The sequence below is a fragment of the Oncorhynchus masou genome, chromosome 23 (assembly GCF_036934945.1).
Source record: "Oncorhynchus masou masou isolate Uvic2021 chromosome 23, UVic_Omas_1.1, whole genome shotgun sequence".
Lineage (NCBI taxonomy): Eukaryota > Metazoa > Chordata > Actinopteri > Salmoniformes > Salmonidae > Oncorhynchus > Oncorhynchus masou.
In genome coordinates, this window is record NC_088234.1 from 54,296,058 (window position 1) to 54,316,465 (window position 20,408).

Below are 20,408 nucleotides of genomic sequence, written 5' to 3' on the forward strand. Positions count from 1 at the left end.
AGAATCAGGTCACATACTGCCCTGTCCACACTGCCAATGCATTATGCCAGATCTGTTGAACAGCATTACTGTACCTTGTCTTCCCTTCTCTTCCAGGGGTTTCATCTCACTTCAAAATAAAACCTTCATCCTTGAACCATCGTTGTACCAGAACAATAATAAACACATCATCTACCGAGGGGAAAACCTCAACCTGTCCCCCGGAACCTGTGGTCATGGCTTCAACATGTCCTCTGTTACCCCTGACAACCATCTGAGAAGCCCTTTCAGAACATTCAGTACCAGGGTAAGGCTCGTCATCAACTTCAGCAGCATCTGAGTTTTTCATCCGACCATTCAGATAACCTCCATCAAATACCACTTTAGTAATATTGTAGGATTCCATTAACAACACTGTTCGTGATGAAGCTCCCCGAAAGAATCATTAGATGTAGAAGTGTTGAAAAGGCAGAGCTTGATAATGGATTGATGTTTTAGTTGGTCTGGAGCGTGGGCTAAAGGATGTGTGACGTTGTCGTCCAGATAGCTTTCTGATACCAGCTGTACACAGGGTTCTGGGTTTGATAACGGAGTGAAGAAGAGGCCAACTTTCATGAACGGGGGAATCAATTTATCTGACAACTTACAAGATTCGTAGGAACACTTCTTCATTTCTCTGATGTAATACATGACACCATTTGAAACGGGCTGATATTATTTTTGTTTTGTAATGGGAAGCCTTAGGGAGATGTTAAATGTTCATTTGTAAAATAATGCTTGCCTTTATAGCTATTGCATTAGAGGTAGGATCAAACTTATTTTTACCATACTATTGTTGGTGAAACATAGCTTTTTGTGGCACTAGAATCGATTAAATACAATGACAGCAATTTTTTGCTGTGACTGGACTGATCAGGAACCAGGGCTTAAACTGGATTGGTTTTGTACCTGGATTGGAGCTCAGACCAGCACATGAACCATGGTAGAGATCCAACCTTGGCCTTACTCTCTCCCTCTCACCCTGGCTCCAGAGTCCTATATCAAGGCCAGGGCAGGAGCGAGGGCTCTGCTCCCCACACCAGTCTCCATGTAGCAGGTAAACAGGTCCATCTGCCACTACCACAGTACCTCCATCCACCCTTAATCCTGGTCCTCCCTTTTCCCTCTGAAACAATAACCAAGACACTCACTGACACAGTGAATCAGCAGCTTTCAATGCTAATGCTTTAAAATATCTATGAAAAACACAGGAGTACTAAAATAGGTGAACAAGATATTTCATAGAAAAGCGTCTGCTGTCTGTGTGACTCAGCAGATGAATAATAGGCTTTTTTTTGTGAAGCTTTCACCACTGGTGTGTAGGCGGTTAATGCGAAGTTGAAATCAAAGGTGATGCCGTGACAGAAGCCTTTTGAAAGATTAATAAGCAATGTTTTTGAAGTAGCTTTAACATAAAGAACCCACTGTGGACTCACAGGAAGTTGTACATAAGTGTGCGTTGTTTACAGTGCTCAAAAAAGACCATGGAGCATCTTGAGAAGGGTGGTTAAATTTAGAATCCCATGTCCCCCCCTCTCTCTCCCTCTCTCCCTCTTTCTGCATCACAGAACAAGAGGCACGCTCAGAAAACTACCAAATATGTAGAGCTGGTCATCGTTGCAGACAACAGAGAGGTAATGTATCTATAATGTATTTATAATGCATGTATAAAAGTCCTGTCATCAGCCCTCATCATTACCATGCCTATGTGGTTTGCCCATTCACAATGGCTAGAGATGGGCATGAGAATGTAAGCCACACAGACTTTGCTGCAGAAAATAGGTGAGACTAAGAACGCAAGAACAAATCCACCTTGGTAACGGCAGAATTAGGTCAGTGTGCTGCTGCAATCAGTGTGGTCGTCGGTGGCAACCGTATTCCACAGGAAGTGCTGAATGATTCCCCAGTGGACTAGACAGGAAACAGGAAACGGTGTGGATGCAGAAGAAGGAGAGAAAGGCTCGCACTGGGATTTCCCTTGGCTGCCCCTAGCTGATGCTGTTGACCTGAACTTGAAGAGAGGAGGAGAGAACCCATTTGATTCTTCAGCTCTATAAGGGGCAGGTTGGATGGTTCGGTTAAGTAGGCTTACACTTAGGACACTCAAGCAGGTGGATGCACAGTGGGATGAAAAGGGAGAGTCTGTCTCAACACTGATTGCATTCGATGCCTCTTACATGCTATTTCTGCCAGTGCACATGCTCCCCGTTGACTTGCCAATTGTTTCTTTCCCACTGTGAGATCAGCCCAGATCCAGATTGATCGCAGCTTGACAACCTGTCCGACGTGTTATGCCTTCTCTCTCAGACAGGTTGAAGATACAGGGTATCTGGAACTTATGGGCCCTTACTGCATAGAAGTACCATTATGCTGTACTAGCTTGTGTAAAGGAGAAAATATACATGATGAGGAAAACTGAGAACAAATATTTTCCAAAAATACTTTGTTGAAAAAATATAAATTAACATACTTGTGCCAAAAATAGCAAAATAGCCTTGACTTGGGGCCTAAGGCCAGACACCTCAAACACAGGGTAAAATCCCCATTAACTACTCACATTACTCACATATCTGAGTATTTGGCAGAGTTTAGTAACAGCATGTTACCTCGACAAGCAGAAGATCTGCTTGCCATGTACAATTGAATGGTAATACACTTGAATGGCAATACTATTGCACAGTTGACATTACAATGGCTTACACTTAACTCTAAGGTATAATTAGCACACACATTAGCGTTTACGATAAACTTTCAAAACACTCCTTAAATGGGAGATTCCCCTTAAACGATGTCCTTTGAGGATCCCAGTTCACAAAGAAGGGGATGAGTAGAACAGGTCGGCAGTAAAGGATATGATAACCAGACTCTGGAGAGTTTGTGTTCTTATGAGGCTAACATAAAGAATACTATAATAATGATTATATGATATAAAAATAACAATGATCATAGCAATAGTCATGTTGGAAAAGTTGGTGTACCAAAACAATCAGTCCGTTTGTGTGGAAAGAAATGGAGGTAAATGTCCCGACGTGGCGATGTCTCACGGTCACACTTGTTCAAATGATATTGAACCCAGTTTTCAGTACTGTATATTATGGGCATTATCTTATGCACTCATCCGCTATTCTTGTCCTTCTTTGCTTCCTAACGTCTAATAATGTTAACCTGGTGGTTGTGTGTTCAGTTTCAGAAACAGGGGAAGGACGTTGAGAGGGTGAAGCAGAGACTGGCAGAGATAGCCAATTACGTGGACAAGGTAAAACCTCCACCTCCCAATGCACAGCAGAGATCCATCTTATGTTTAAAATAGAAATACCTCTGGCAGTAAAGATTAATGCCACATCAGGCTAATATATTACTGTCAGTCTCTCACAACTGATTTTAGTCTATCTAAAATTGTATTTTACAGCTATCGATAGATCGCTAGTATAAGGGTCCCAAGCAAGTCATCCATACTACATGTTTATGTAAATCTGTCCAAAAATACATTGTTGGACAGATTTACATGCATCCTTCTACTCACTGGCCCTCTCCTCCTCCTCCTCCTCAGTTCTATAGGGTCCTGAACATCCGTGTGGCCCTAGTGGGCCTGGAGGTGTGGAGCGACGCTGATAAGTGTCCTGTCACTCAGGACCCCTTCAACACCCTGCATGAGTTCCTAGACTGGAGGAAAGTTAAACTACTGCCTACAAAATCACACGACAACGCTCAGCTCATCAGGTGGATGTCCTACAGTACACATGAACGCATAATCACACACATGAAGCATACACTCAGACAAAGAGACACACGCAAGTTCTACCTCCCATACAGTTCAATTCCCTTGTTTGTGATTTGGGATACGAATAGGCTATGATTGGATTATTCGTATGTATTTAATCCCTGAAGTCACCATCTATACCTTTCCTCGATCCCCTTCCCACCAGTGGGGTGTACTTCCAGGGTACCACCATTGGCATGGCCCCCATCATGAGCATGTGTACAGTGGAGCAGTCTGGAGGCATCGTCATGGTGAGTATAAGCTGAACCTTGGTGTTCCTCCTCTATTCAGTCTGATGCTATCAACCGCATTGATATTGTTCCGAGCTCAGCTTATCGCTATCCAGAGGCACCGTGTAAAGAAAATGTGTTCACCGTTCATTGTTTGGTGGAGGGTCGGAGGAAATGATGTAAACACCAGGATATTCACACCCATGTACACACAGATGCAATCACGCGCACACACACACACACACACACACACACACACACACACACACACACACACACACACACACACACACACACACCATCCAAGGTCATTTGAAATAATTGAACCAACCAGTCCAGTTATAAATGTAGGCCGATGTGGGTTTGAGGTAAGTCACAGAGCTTAAACAAGACGCATTCAAATGTTTATGAGGGGTGATACATTATTTGTGCCAGGACATACTATAGGTCAAAATAAACTCACTACCACGCACAACCCACACAGTTAAGTTCAATGAGCAAAGCGAGCTGTGTTTCCATCCCCGCTGTATCACCTGATACCATTTTCCCCACGTGGGCCAGCCCTCTAGCAATTCAAGTTCTAGCCAATATAGCTTCAGCCCCTCTCCATTTGAGTGACAGCTAGCCAGATGTACACACAGCAGAGCGAGAGAGAGAGAGAGAGAGAGAGAGCAATAACGTGATGCATATATCTGCACATTAATGATGTAGTAGGCAACTTTTGTCTCGCGAGCGCTACTTTCAGAACTACTGGACAAAAAGTATACAAAAGTACCAGAAAATCTCTTTAATAGATATGTTTTTCTTCTGGCCAGGGTTGGCTGGATATTTCCAGATGTTTGTTCTTCCGATTACTCACACATGGCGAAGGCTTGGAGCAGGATTACAGAACCATGTATGGAGTTATAGGGCCAAACCTCTTCATATTCCACCATATGTTATAATTAACTCCAACCCTCTTTATTTACTCCACATGTAGGTTGAATTTCACAGTTTGTACTTCACTGGGTTTTTAAACAAATGTTTGGTCGTTAAAGAATACAAAATACAATCATCTTGTATTGGGAGATAAAATATCCCCCTGCATGTCTGGAAACGATATCAGAAAGACCGTAAAACCCTTTCATGACCAAACTAACCCTATCGTGTTGTCCCCATCGCGGCTAGCCTAGAAGGCTCTGACTGACTTCGACTACATCAATTCACTCTCATTGATTCTACAATTACAGTGCTTGTGACGGGGGCACTCAACCGTGATGCGTGCAGTGTGTTCCGCACCATTCAGTGACATCCATGAGATCTCTCATAAACATGACAGGGCTGTGAGAGACATAGCGTTCCTCCTGTAAAACCCCAGGAAACTGGTCCCGTCATGAGGCTTCGTAATCAGGGCCCTCCTTTTTAAAGGGAAAAGGAATGCGTTTCTCATGGACAATAATCAAGGCCTCTGTACAGAACACCTGAAATCAGACTAGTTGTGGGGCTGTCTAGAGACATATGGACCTATGGCTGATTCATATGCCTACTTTTTGTGCCTTGTTACGTCACGTTGGATGACAGGGTCCACATACATGTAGGGGAAACATTATATGACTGAGACAAGTCTTTCTGTCTCCAGTTTCCCCTATTAAATTCAGAGCTTGGTGTGTGTGTGTGTGTGTGTGTGTGTGTGTGTGTGTGTGTGTGTGTGTGTGTGTGTGTGTGTGTGTGTGTGTGTGTGTGTGTGTGTGTGTGTGTGTGTGTGTGTGTGTGTGTTTATACATAATTTATGGCTTAGTGGCTTTGGTTCACCTGGTGTGGCTTAATAAAGACACACACACACATAGTGGGTAAAGTTCCATGGGGAGGGACCTTCATAATTTATACCGTCATTGTGTGTGCTGCTGTACACTCTCTGCACTTAACTGGGCAGCAAGCTTCAGCAGCTGGTCTTACCTTCACTTCTAGTGTTCCCTCACTTTCTTCTCTTTGTGTCTCAGTGTCTTTGCCACTCTTTTTTTCAGTCTCATTCCATTCTCACTCTGCACTCATCTCTGCATTTCTCTGTCTGATACGTTTGTCCAATTTTTCCTGGGTTTCCTCACTCTGCCCTTCTCCCTATCTCTCTACACCCCCTCCCCTCCCTCTGGCCTTCTCCCTATCTCTCTACACCCCCTCCCCTCCCTCTGGCCTTCTCCCTATCTCTCTACACCCCCTCCCCTCACTCTGCCCTTCTCCCTATTTCTCTACACCCCCTCCCCTCACTCTGCCCGTCTCCCTATTTCTCTACACCCCCTCCCCTCCCTCTGCCCTGTCTCCTTCTGAAGGACAGTGGTCTAGCTTATCGGTGCACTAAAATGTCATAATGCAGCAGGTTTATATTGCTCCCCAGCATCTGTCCCCACCGGCAGTAGTGTGTGATTGGGGTTGGTTGGGGCTGGTGAGGGAACAGCAGACAGCCTCCGATGAGCTCCCATCCTCCATGTGCAGAATGTCTAATGACATGTGGATCAGTGGCACCTAATGGAACCACTGTGAGCCTGTAGAGTCAAGCGAACTAAGATAGATATGTAGATGTGTAGTGAACTGTATTACTGTACCTTGTAGCTGTTTACCATTATCTTCCAAACAGTCGATGAATATCCGCCGAGCTCAATGAACTAAATATTGTGCTTCTACTTAGCTATTCCTGCTAGACATGACACAAAGAAGTCATTATACAATAGTTACTAATGGTTTTCAGAAAGATTCACAGAACAAAGTACAGAAATGTGTTTTCTCAGTTGTGTTTTTTCTCCATTTTGTTTTTTCGACAGAATATGAATGTGTTTTTTTTCTGTAGGATCATTCGGATAATCCCCTGGGCGCGGCTGTGACTTTAGCACATGAGCTGGGGCACAACTTTGGCATGAACCACGACACTCCAGAGCGGGGGTGTGGCTGCAGGATGACAGTGGACCGCGGGGGCTGTATCATGACCCCCTCCACTGGGTGAGTGATGCCAATGGTCCAGTCCATTCATATTAATGGATTATCAAAACTGTGTATAAAAATGTGCTATAAAAACTGGATGGTAGGTCAACTATACCAATTCCAGTCAATTTCAGAAAATGGAGGTTTCAGTTTGTCTGTACTGGCTCGAATTGAAATGGTTACATCAACCTTGTAATTTTCATTTTCCGTCTAAACTCTGATAGTCCCTTTTGTCTCATCAATGTGTAGCAGTTTAACTTAGCTTTTAACTCCCAAATCAGGCGTATACTTTACCAGCATGCAAATGAAGTCCCATTCATTCCCCAACTTTTCAGAATAAATGAGCTACTTTTTTGAACCTTGTGTTAACAGACCATATAGACAAGATGAATCCCCTGCCGGCTTATACAGGGTTATCTCATGTAAACACTAGCTCCCTGTGTGTGTCATTGTTAATGTGTGGATGGTCATGCATCTTGCTGAGGGCTGGGACCAACCTCCCAGCCTGAAGACAGAGAGGCTGCTCACAGATTCTCTCCCCGTTCCCAGCCTGGGATCTCGTGATAATGCAGCTGCCGCGAGTGATGGACCATGTGACTGTTCCTTAGTAAACAGTAGTCAGATAAGGTGTACCCTGCGCGTATTATGAGATTTCACCCTTGATCTGATGGCAATTTGTTTTATCTGATGAGTGGACTTGCAGACGGATGGATGTGTTTGGGATGTATTTTACAGCCTTGTGAGAGAGGGAAGGAGGAGGGAAAAGGGGAAACTATATGTCAGGTAGATAGACAGACGGGTGCCCAAGCAGTGGAGTCTGTTATTGCCATCAGAATTGGAAATGTAGAAATTCAGCTGCTTCCTGAGCAGTACATCCGAGGGGGGCTTAGTTAAAGGACGCGTCGCTGCCTCCTGTTCGGAACTGTGCCGCTGAGGATCATGGGTAGGATCTGAGGGTTGTGGGCGGCAGTGGGACGCAGCTGATTCACAGCCTGTCGACGACGGCCCCTCTTGTCTCAGGGCTTGCTGTGTTTTCACTGGACCAGGCTCTCACCGTTGTCATTGGAGCCAGGCCATGAAAAACATAGTAACACAATTCTCAATGATGTGCTCATAAAACAACATAGCGACCCACTGGGAGGAAACCGCACAGGGCTTGCGAGGGCATCCTTCGAAAATGCCAGCAGGTCTTTGAATAAGCGAAAGACATTATCCGCCCTTCGAGTGTCAGCCAGAGAAAATAATACGACCTTTTACCTAAAAAATAGGCCAGCCGAAAACTGTGTGCACCAGTTGGCATTGAGCTCATTCAGTTATCCTCATGCAACATGAATAGAAAAAAATTGGGTAACTTTATTTGGATAATCCATCTGTAGATGCTCTACAGACTATCAGTAACATTTCAACTAACCCTAACCTTAACCCTTATCCTAACCCTAAACGTACCTCTTCCCTAGCCCTAACCCAAACCCTTATTCTAACCCTAATTGTAACCTTAGCAAGCAGAACAAAGTGTGACCGAAAATGATCCATTAAGGCATGAAATTAATGCATAAGCATCCTTCACCACTATTAGAGTGTGCAGGACCTTAACAAGTACATGCAAAATAATCTTAGTTAGTTTTGGGAGACGGCTATTGCATATGTTAAAACACAACATGTGCTTTGATTGATACACTTTGTGCAAGACAGTTCAGATAAAGCAATACTGTACTACCCTGTCTTTTTCTGAGGGAAGACATTGTTTCTCTCTGTATGTTCTACTCGAGAACCTCAGGGCTAAACCCCAGTCAGAATAGAACTCAGACAATGCCCTATTTCAACAGTATCAAGGACCAATGGGAACAATCCTTCATCGTCCTCAGTTCACTTCAGCTGAAAGGCCACTGAGCACACATGAGACAAGAAATAAGGCATAGCAACTGACATTCTGTCTTAGTGTGTATGCTGAATATACACACTGTGTGTCTGCATGTCTGTGTGTGCGTGTCTGTGCGTGTGTGTGTACACATCATACACCAATAAACACACAGTACATCAGCTGGATATGCAATGCCTTATTTCAGCCAGTCAAACACATCCTCCTCCGGGCTGAATTTACAGTGGCTTGTTGACAAAACCAGTCATTTCAGCAATCCAATCCGAAACTAATTTCCTCCTCACCGTTTTATGCCTTCTTTACCCACAGTGCACTCTGTCTCTATCTATCTCTCAGTCCTGATGCATTCTCAGAATGTGAGGAGCAGGCAGACAGTGAACCCTGTGTAGCTGCCTGGGTGTTGTGTCGGGGACATTCTTTAGTCAGACTTGCTAATGGAGCGAAGGACAGGCTGCATCTAAATGACGTGATTATCACTGACGCTGCCAGCTGTAATGAGGAACAGGGCTCAGAGTGAGATCCACAGAGGAGGTTTTTACCAGGCTAGACAAACACTGAGGGAACTGTGCCTTTTTTATTTACAGTGTTTTATTTGTTATAGAAAAACAGTGCGAGAGATAGGAGGGAGAGAGAGAGAGACAGAGATGTGGTGGGCTTGCTTAGTGGGGATATAAAGTTAGGGGTGTTGTTTGAATACAGCACCTACAGTAGATCCCAAAGAGAGATGTGGTGGGCTTGCTTAGTGGGGATATAAAGTTAGGGGTGTTGTTTGAATACAGCACCTACAGTAGATCCCAAAGAGAGATGTGGTGGGCTTGCTTAGTGGGGATATAAAGTTAGGGGTGTTGTTTGAATACAGCACCTACAGTAGATCCCAAAGAGAGATGTGGTGGGCTTGCTTAGTAGGGATATAAAGTTAGGCGTGTTGTTTGAATACAGCACCTACAGTAGATCCCAAAGAGAGATGTGGTGGGCTTGCTTAGTGGGGATATAAAGTTAGGGGTGTTGTTTGAATACAGCACCTACAGTAGATCCCAAAGAGAGGTGTGTTGACTTGCCTCCAGATTTGAAGTACAACAATACTTAGAGCAAGAGCTGAGAAAGCCACAGGGATGGTGTTTGATGTGGGGGCTTAAAAGTGGATAAGAGCATCGGACCAGTAACCGAAAGGTCGCTGGTTCAAATCCCTGAGCCAACTAGCTGAAAGGCACTTAACCCTAATTGCTCCTGGAAGTCGCTCTGGATAAGAGCGTCTGCTAAATGATTCAAATGTAAAATGTAAATGTGGGTACTTTTCATGCTAGTGGATTGTGTCATTTGTGGCAGGTAGTGGTAGTCCCAGTTAGGTGGCTGTATCATGTGTAATTTAGAAGAGCCCAGACCCACAGCAGGGTGTAAAAACTGGGCTGCACACTCATGGTGAACCTCTGGAGAGGGGGACAATTACTACCAGTGTCAAGGTAGGATGGAAATTGAGGGAACATTACTAATTATGGGGTTGGTTGACTGAGTTGAGCGCCAACATGCGTCCGTGCATCTGTGTCTGTGAGTAACAGTATACTTTTACGTTGTGGAGAATCTAGAGAAAGTTGGTGGTTGATGAGCAGATGTTTTCGGGTAATGCCCTGGGCTGGATTCGAGGGGTACACAGTTCCCTTAACTGTCTGAGTGGACCAGTGCCAACACTACAGCATAGTTCCACATCTGCTTAAAGGTTAGACTGGTCTCACCAACATAGTTAGTTTTGGAGCAAGGTTTCGAGGCGCAGATGGCTGTTCTAGTCTCCTGTGTAAAGAGACCCAAAGACAGCATGGTGTTTCACTCCCACAGAGGAAAACATCCCGTTCTAGTACCTCCATTGTCAACAGACATCCATGCCAGCCCCCTATCCGCCGTGGCATTTACTCAGCCACTGAACCCAGTGGCTCCTTGTTTGACTTGATCAGACTAACAACAGTCTTCTGGGCCCACTGATGTAGGCTAGATTCAGAGAAGCGCTACTGTTAGTCACCAGCGGTAACAGCCCAAACTCTGCCTCAGTACAATGTTGCCATATCAGTGTGACTGTGATACCTCTGCATTTGTGACATGAGCACAGATGCAGATGGTCCCAAAATCCTCTATGTCAGAAGTCAACGGAGACTTACTAGGCCTTGTTGTTGTTGCTGCAGAGGAGGAGACATGTTACATTGGCAACATGAAAATGACTGCAGATTGTTCTTCCCCCCTTTACTTTCAAAGAATTCCAAGAAGAAAATGGTAATTAATTCTGTGTAATTTCCTATAGATTAGTCCTGCTGACGAAAGAGCACATCAGATGATATCCATTTGCTCTTTCCATCTGTGTGTCTGCCTGGCATTGAACTCCTGTTAGTAATAACAAAGGCTGTCAGCGTTTGAGCCCCGGGGAGTACAAAAGATGCTGTCTGTCATCATTGCCACTGCTCTAAGTAAGATATGAACGACCATTCATCATATAAGCTATCAAGGCGTGATCAGAATATGAATTAGCTTCTGTGTCAGCTTTTATGAATAACCTTATTTACTTGTGAAATAACAACTCCTATTGCCTCTCATACTGGCTGTCAATCAAGCCCTGCAAGATGACTATGTTTGAAATGGATATACTCTAACGAGCAATATGTGGCATCTGCCCCAACGCCCCAACACCTCCTAGTCCTAATTATAGGTCTACATTGCTTGACTGCTCAGGGAGCAAACGTGGGCGTTTTTTAGCTAACGTATAGTTCCTCGTAAGATCATTTTCTGGACTGCGTAGCCGGCACGTGGCATCAGCTGTAACAACAGTCACTAGGGTGTAGGGGGATCCACATTCCATAGCTGTATTAAAGGACTAGAGGGGACTAGCGAGCAGGGCCCACACCTCTCCCTAGGCCTGCTGGATCTTCTCTGGGTGCTCAGCTGGGTAGGATATGATGGACGGTCTTAGGCTGGTCGCAGCAGATTGCTTTGTCTGCTTGTGGAGTTAAGTATTGTGTTTTTCCCCACACAGATCAGGGGTCTCCACCACTCTGGTGTGTTATCAGCAGCAAGCATGCTATTTACGAGGGCCTGCTCAGTGGCTTGGTGTAGGCCTGCTCCATCTCACTTTGGTTCTCCCCTAAAGAGCAGCCAAGCTCTGTGTAGTTTGTAGACCCTGTTCTTTTGAGGTAAACATACTTGTGTGGAACCAAGTGGATGAATGAAGCAGACAGGTTGGCGTGGTGCTGGTCATCACTGGGAGGCGAAGATACACTTGATACTCACAGAGGTGTTTCAGAGGTGATGGGTGGACTGTGTAGGACAGCACGATGTGTACTCCCAGGGAGTTGTAGTGAGTGAGAGTTCATTGGGTTTTTCCTCAGTAGTAAGGAGGGGGCACAGTGTGTTTCCTGGCTAGCTCCCCTTATCTCTTGGCCCCTAGCGGGCCCACTAAAGAGTGAACTGATGACAGTGCAATGTCCATAGAATTACAGCTGCCAAATCCCCCCTAGGCTGAGGAGAAGCATCACAGATGCCCTCACAAACCTGATGCCAAGTTTTAGCTACAACCCGAGTCTGTGTCACGTTAAAAGAAGTGATTCTGTTTAACGTCAAGGTTTAGCCTCAAACCTTCTTTTGTCCACACAATGTCAAGTTTACCAACCTGGTCCACCCAGTGCCAAGACTCTCAGTCCTTTTAGTCCTCTGACTCCTTGAAGCGGTCATGTCTGATGTCAGCTGTTCCACAATTCCATGCCAGCGGTCACCCTCCTGACCATCTTGCTCGGCCCAAACCAACGTCCTAGTTTAGTACCAGTCCTTCTAAACCTCTGTTGGTCTTAAAAAGGCTTTTGAAACTGCCGCCTGTCCAAAGCCAACCCTCCATCATCTTCATCACTCACAACACCACTAACTCTCAGATACCAGGCTTACTCAAAGCATTTTCTTTTGTGCCAGTCGCCTGTGCCAATACCACTCCTTCATACTCTATCATTAGCCAGTTTTACATACTGAAGGTGAACCAGCCTAGAGTGAAACAGTAAAGTGGCTATATAGGCCTGTGTGTCTCTCGCTCAGCCCACCTGCTGCCATTTCTAGTACTGTTATTACAGATTTGTCACGTCCAGTGTTCTGTTCTTTGGCTTTAGTCTCCTACTGTCAGAGTTGTCAGGGTGATGGGAGGGAGGTTAGAGGAGGACAGGGGTTGATAATGAGGTGAAGCAGCAGTGTGTATCCATCTGTCCTGTGGTTGGTTGGTTGTTCGGTACGTACAGTACAGCCTGAGGAAAACACTCTGACAGCACAGAAACCCCAGGGAGGACAGCTGTTACAGACATATTTTTTGTCCACATTTAGGATGTTTTTATTTCTTACTTTCCTACTTATGTATACATACAGTTTACACTATATAAATATATCGCCTGTCCTCGGGTTGCAACACTCACTACCGAGTTCCAAACTGCCTCTGGAAGCAGTGTCAGCACAAGATCTGTTGGTCAGGAGCTTCATGAAATTGGTTTCCTTGGCCGAGCAGCTGCACACAAGCTTAAGATCACCATGCACAAAGCCAAGCGTTGGGTGGAGTGGTGTAAAGCTCGCTGCCATTGGACTCTGCAGCGGTGGAAATGTGATGAATCTCGCTTCACCATCTGGCAGTCCTACAGACGAATCTGGGTTTGGCGGATGCCAGGAGAGCACTACCTGCCCCAATGCATAGTGCCAACTGTCAAGTTTGGTGGAGGAGGAAAAATGGTCTGGGTCTGTTTTTCATGGTTCGGGCTTGGCCCCTTAGTTCCAGTGAAGGGAAATCTTAACACTATAGCATACAATGACATTTTGAATTTATTTTTATTATAGTTTGTTTTACTTTCTTACTTATGTAGACATACACAGACTGGTAAAAAGTCATATAGAGATATAATGTACTGCATGTGGATAAGGTCTAATCATCGTGTTAAATATTCTTCACTGCAATGTATAAGCAAATATTATGTTGTTGTTGAAGACACACAGACAAATTCTAAGAGGCATGCGTCATTTTCCCATAGCCCGTCTCTTCAAAAGCCTGTTGCTTCAAACGGCCCAGATTATCCAACCTCCTCTGTGATCGAAGACTAAGGTCTGCCTGAGCAGCGGATAAATATTTATGAAAATAAGTAGCTTGCAAACCATGCTGCATCTTTGTTGTAGTGATCATTTGTTTGTTTGTGTGTCTTTGTGCTTATGGAACTGTGTCAAATCGGAACCTATCTGATGTCAGTAGACCGTTAAATATGTGCCGAGGCCTTATGAATGAACAAGCCAGCAGAGCCTTTATAGTTTCAGTCTGAGCTCTGTCTGGGTACGCTACTTTCTGGCATGTGTACATTTACTTGTCCTAAGTTAACCTTTAAAGGCTTAAACATATGAGCATACTTTAACCAGGAATGACAAGCATACAGGAATGAATCAGGTCACGTAATAGAGCCTGTTGGACTATTCTATGGAAACTCTGACCTTGAACACCAGGAGCTTGCCAGATTGCGTGTGCCCATGTCACAGGTTTGTGCCCACAGTTAGTTTAATGTAACAGTGTATCTGCATAGCAACACTTTGCACTCAACAAGTTTCCTCTGTCTTTATCCCTCAGGTACCCATTTCCTACGGTATTCAGCACCTGCAGTAAGAAGGACCTGGCAGCCAGTCTGGAGAAGGGAGTGGGGATGTGTCTGTACAACATGCCTGAGGTCAAGGTGCTGTACGGGGGACAGAAGTGTGGCAATGGATACGTGGAGGAGGGAGAGGAGTGTGACTGTGGAGAACTGGAGGTACAGTAAGATTCAACGGCACAGAACGCAGAGAAGCAATTATTTCTGTTATATTATATTGTAGCTATAGCTACCGATAGCTTACATGCTGACACAATGGACCAGCAGTCACTATCCACACTAAAGAACACAGAGAACTACAACAAACCATTAACACCCGCAAAGAATTGCAACAAATGGCACACAGTAAATACAAGCAATCACCCAGAATACAGCACAAGAAAATTTAAATGTTATACACGTGTAGTTGCATGCCCTACTGTCAATGTTATTTTGCCACAAAGGCAATGACATAGATGTGTAAAACGACTCCATGCATACAGTAACACAACAAACCACCGGAGAACCTAAGCCATTTGCAACTATTTACCCAGACCCTTCTCCTTGTCAGCCTCCCATATGTGCCGAGCACTGGTCTGATACTGTGCCATGATGATGTCACGTCCTGTTCATTTGCTCATTAATCAAGTGAGCCGTCCAAATTTGTGACAATCCTAACAAACAAGAGAGTAATCAAGGCGACGTGGAGCTTTCTTTGTCTCTGCCATCAAAACAACAGAGCACTACACTGACATGGTTGCCATGGGAACTGAAACAAGTCCAAACCAGTCCAGACCCACATCTGGGGAACAGGTACTGGAGCAGCATACAGCATCACTCTAACTCACAACCATTGCAGCAGCTGCTCTCACATCCCACAGAACATGAGAAATCCCTCTGGCAATGTGCTTAGGTGTAACTCTTCAAACAGAGCAACAAGAAAGCAGGTAATTAACTGGATGTGAGAGTGTTGTTGTCGTCTTCAGGATGGTTAAGGACGCCATTAGGGAGGCGTTTGATGAAGATGCATTTGATATGCAGACAATTGAACTGTTTTAGCATTCCCATTCCATCATACATTCACATAATCCTCTCTCTCTCTGTAGATACATATCCACTCCTCTCAGACGTCTAATTTGCTGTGGCATCCAGTGGCTATGCTAATAAACATATCTCTGTTCTTGAGTCTACTCCGATGATACACACTGATGTCATTTTGGTCTCAAGTGTTTACAGATTTATCAAGTAATGATGGGACCAGAATCCCCTCAATTACAGTATGAGGTATTTCCAATCAGGCAATGATTATAACACCCTAATACCAGCTGTGTGGTTTGGAATACTGCTGTTCCATTACCTCTCTGTGCCCCTCCGTGACCCAGTGACGTCACCAGAGGCCTGGTGTGGTGGGCCGTGGTCCCAGTTGGACCGGGGGATCAAAGCACCCCTCTCTTCCCACGAACAAAACAATAGGCTGACGTCAGGCCACAAGAGCACAGCCAACCCCATAAAACTCCCTTCCACAGAGCAGCAGTGGCCAACTAGACCACCTCTAGTCCTGACCCATCAGCATCAACACCTTGTCAGGCAACAGAGTCAACGTACCAGGGTCTTGTTGGGAAGTGAAGACGAAGAAGAGATGGTGTAGCCGGGACTCTGTTGTGGCCTGGAAAAGGAAGTTGATGGCGTTTGTCCTCTAATGAAAGGTTTTTAACGCCGTTCTGTGCTCTTTCACTCTGTCCTTCACTTAATCTCTTTAATTAGCCTTGTACTTTTACCCCTCTCTCCCTCTCAATCTCAATCCCAGTTCATTTCTCGCTCCATCACCTCGTCATTCACTCTCCGACACCTATCTGTCTCTCTCTAACCCCCCCTTCGCCCTCTTCACCTCTTTCCCTCTGTGGCCAGCTCTCCATTTCCTTCCATTGTGTTACATGTTTGTAATCTCCAGGACTCAGGGGCCTCAAAGCTCACCAACCCCAGCTCACCCCACCAGCCACTCAATTACCTCTACAAGATCCTTTCACTACCTTCACCCTCAATGAAACCTCAACCAAAGCCCCCTTAACCTACCACACCCCCTTCCCAACCTACAATACACCATCTCAATCACCACAGCTGAGCTTGAGCTCTGGAACTCCCCATCCACCCACCCATTGTATAGACAGGCAACACACGGGACATCAAAACATAATGTTGTTTTAACAACAGAGCCAACCACAAATCCAAAACATATGAGCTGAAGATATGTTTACCCTGACGGAGAATGGTCTCTCTCCTGTCTGACCCCTCCAAGAGAATGATCTCTCGCCTGTCTGACCCTGACAGAGAAGGGCCTCTCTCCTGTCTGACCCTGACAGAGAATGGCCTCTCGCCTGTCTGACCCTGACAGAGAATGGCCTCTCTCCTGTTGGTTTGTTCTGTGCTATTGTGTCTCCAGGCTTTAGCTCACAGTGTTAAGGGGCTGCACTGCGGGACTCCAGGGCTACAGTCAATGGATTCCCTACAGGATGTGGTCTCCCTGAGCTGGAACACTGATCTGAGATGGACAAAGCAGCAGCAGCAGAGAGTTGGGGGTCCAGACCATTAATCAGGTCCATGTGTTTCTTTGTTTTGTGTCACTCAGGAATGCATGAACCCCTGCTGCAATGCCACCACCTGCACCCTGAAGGGAAATGCCGTGTGCGCCCACGGACAGTGCTGCGAGGACTGCAGGGTACGACTACTCTTTCTGTTTCTCTTTTTATACCTCTCCCAACAGTCTTTCTCTTTCCCTCCCTCTCCCTTGCACTTTTGCTCTCTGTCTCTTTCTGACTCTTTCCCTCCAAGTCAAAATGATAAAGAGTGGGAATCTAATTATCTCTGCTCCATTGACAAGTATTACACAACCATGTGTTTACAGTAAAAAATTAAGACATTTCGTTTCCAGGGACTTTTAAGCCAATACATGAAGCTGTATTCAAGCACAGGGCCCTCACAGTGTGTGTCTGTGTGTCTGTGTGTCTGTGGGCTGGCTGTCGGGGGTGTTTGTTGGTGTTTGTGCGTGTATGTGTTCTCTCTGCAGCTGAAGCCTGCTGGCACACCGTGTCGAGAGTCCAGTAACTCCTGTGATTTGCCAGAGTTCTGTACTGGTGCCAATCCCCACTGCCCTGCCAATGTGTACCTGCATGACGGTCACTCCTGCCACAACGTGGATGGATACTGCTACAACGGCATCTGCCAGACTCATGAGCAGCAGTGCATCACGCTATGGGGACCAGGTCAGTAGAGCGCCACAAATGATCAGGACCACTTGATGAAAGTCTTCCATGTTTGGAGATCTAAGATGAGTACATCCGTAACTTTCCTTAACATGTTTATTGAAGTAGCTAAGGAAAAACTAATCCTCGCTCATAAATCACCCTTTCTCTCTCACTCTCTCACTCTCTCTCTCTTGCTCTCCCCCCATTTCTATCGCTCTATATTCCTCTCTCTCACTTTCTCCTGCAGGAGCCAAACCTGCCCCAGGGATCTGCTTTGAGAGGGTCAACTCAGCAGGAGATCCTTACGGGAACTGTGGGAAGGACTCCAAAGGATCGTTTGCCAAATGTGAAGCCCGGTAAGACTGAGCAGCTGTTGTTATGTATGTCATGTCTTCGAAGCAAAAAGAGCTAGCTAGAAAGACAAATGAATAAAGCAACATTGTTTATCTGAATTGGTATTATCAAGAGTGCCATCGACAATCAGCATGGCACATTAAATGGGACAAATGGCATAGGAATCATTAATAGAGAGAAAAACACTATTTGGAGATAATGAAGGCTAATTACAGTTTGAAGTATTCATGAAGCACTTTATGCTATTGTTCTTAGATCTCCCATGGGTGAAATCTCTAATCAAGCATTTGTTAATTGATGTAATTGCTTTAATGACTGGAGCACTGAGGGAGTCATTATTAGGGTGAGACGAAGGCTGTCTAGTCTTTCATCTTTGGTTATAATTGCACACAATGTCACACGTCGGAAAATGTCAATGTTAAACTTTATGCCCTGTCATTTATCTTGCATGTGTGTTTATGTGTCTATGCGTGTGTTGTTGTTTTTTTACACAGAGACGCAAAGTGTGGCAAAATTCAGTGTCAAGGAGGGGCCAACCGGCCGGTGATTGGCACCAATGCCGTCTCCATAGAAACCAACATCCCTCTTCAGGAAGGAGGGAGGATCCTGTGTCGGGGAACCCACGTCTACCTGGGTGATGACATGCCCGACCCTGGACTGGTTCTGGCTGGCACCAAGTGTGGAGAGGGCATGGTGAGGGTACTCTGTAGGGCACTGCAGCTGTTATCAAGCAGAGCGAGAGAGAGATTACCGTCCCCGCTGGTGGGAATGCTAATGCCCACGCTTGTCTTTGGCCCAATTCCAAACCAATCACTTACTTTCATTTCTGGGATCAGTTGAATTGAGCCCCTTACGAAGTACATTAAGTAGAATAGATAGCAGATCTCGGAAGATATGCTTTCCATTCAATAATTAACATCACATGCGGAGTACTATGTTTTCAATATGACTCTTTCTCTATTCCATAGATGTGTCTGAATCGTCAGTGCCAGAATGTCAGTGTGTTTGGAGTGCACCAGTGTTCAGGGAAGTGCAGTGGACGAGGGGTGAGTACTCCGAGTTGGAGGGTATCATCTTATGCTGAGTATCTAGAAGGCAGTAACTTATTCCAGTCTCTTAGCTAAACACCAGTGTCATGTCAACGTTATTAACTTATCACAGCATTTTATTAACCTCAACATAGCATAAAATAGAGCAGTACAGGGCTTTACTGAGCGACCATTTACTCGCAAATGTTGCTGTGCGACCTGGAATTTAAATTTAGGAGATCCAGTGCGTCTAGAAAAATGTATGATTCTAGCCTTTAATATTTTTCATTGTGCAACTAAATTTCTTTATGTGCGCATATATTTTTCAACCTTGGAGCACACGTCATCGTAGAGCCCTCTAGCTAGTACACTAAGCCATTTACTCTGCTACACCGAGCACCAATTTAGTTACTGCTCTTCGCATGAATTACGGCAGCTACTTCCATGCTATACAATCAATCTTCATCGACCCAGAGAAGTTAAATCAAAGATGGCGGATGAATAAAGATAGTTCACTCAGGCCGTTTACCGTTGAAAAAATATTGTCAGTTGCGGTCTACCTAACTGGGTGTGTCTCCCATAGACACCAATGCAATAGCAGCTGGGTCTGGTCTACTTAGTTTGTTGACTTTCATTGACCCAGAGAAAACAACTGGGGGGGGGGGGGGGACTGCGAGTGGGGTGTCACAGTTCCTCTTCCGCCTCTTGTTAAATCAATATCATTTAATGACATCATCTATTGGCATAGAGAAGGCAGGCCAAGCAGCATTCAAACATACTAGCAAGTAGCTATAGTCTGGAAACATCCAAATGTAGTCAAAATGCTCCTTGGTGTTTGAGTACGTACTAATAACGCAACAATAATTATTTTATGTTTTATTTACTTTGTTGTTTAGTTGAACGAGTGAATGAATGAATGAATGAAAAGTAGAACACTGGGCCAGATTTGCTTACAATGACTGGCTTTTGAACCACTACATTGTTGAATCACCTTCATCACCTTCGTGAATTTAGAACACAGAATCAAAGCTGGATTAAGAAATTGCCTTCATTTACCTTAACTTTGGTTTGGGTGCTTCTTTGAGGTTTTATTTGACCTGTTATTGGATGATGTAAGAACAGGTTGAACCAGGTGATGTCATCTGTTATTGGATGTAAGAACAGGTTTAACCAGGTGATGTCATCTGGTATTGGATGTAAGAACAGGTTGAACTAGGTGATGTCATCTGTTATTGGATGTAAGAACAGGTTGAACCAGGTGATGTCATCTGTTATTGGATGTAAGAACAGGTTGAACCAGGTGATGTCATCTGTTATTGGATGTAAGAACAGGTTG

At 44.9% G+C, this 20,408-nt stretch overlaps 1 protein-coding gene across 2 annotated transcripts in view; it reads left to right on the top strand.

Moving 5' to 3' along the window:
- Positions 1-20,408, top strand: part of LOC135511054 (disintegrin and metalloproteinase domain-containing protein 12-like) — a 155,140-nt gene that overhangs the window by 112,972 nt on the left and 21,760 nt on the right. For both annotated transcript variants that reach the window (XM_064932538.1, XM_064932539.1), the window contains exons 6-17: positions 97-286; positions 1,587-1,652; positions 3,203-3,274; positions 3,569-3,738; positions 3,945-4,029; positions 6,830-6,978; positions 14,451-14,628; positions 17,075-17,164; positions 17,513-17,708; positions 17,938-18,046; positions 18,539-18,737; positions 19,013-19,090. In XM_064932538.1, coding sequence (XP_064788610.1) covers positions 97-286; positions 1,587-1,652; positions 3,203-3,274; positions 3,569-3,738; positions 3,945-4,029; positions 6,830-6,978; positions 14,451-14,628; positions 17,075-17,164; positions 17,513-17,708; positions 17,938-18,046; positions 18,539-18,737; positions 19,013-19,090 — 1,582 coding nt within the window. The remainder of the gene's footprint in view (positions 1-96; positions 287-1,586; positions 1,653-3,202; positions 3,275-3,568; positions 3,739-3,944; positions 4,030-6,829; positions 6,979-14,450; positions 14,629-17,074; positions 17,165-17,512; positions 17,709-17,937; positions 18,047-18,538; positions 18,738-19,012; positions 19,091-20,408) is intronic.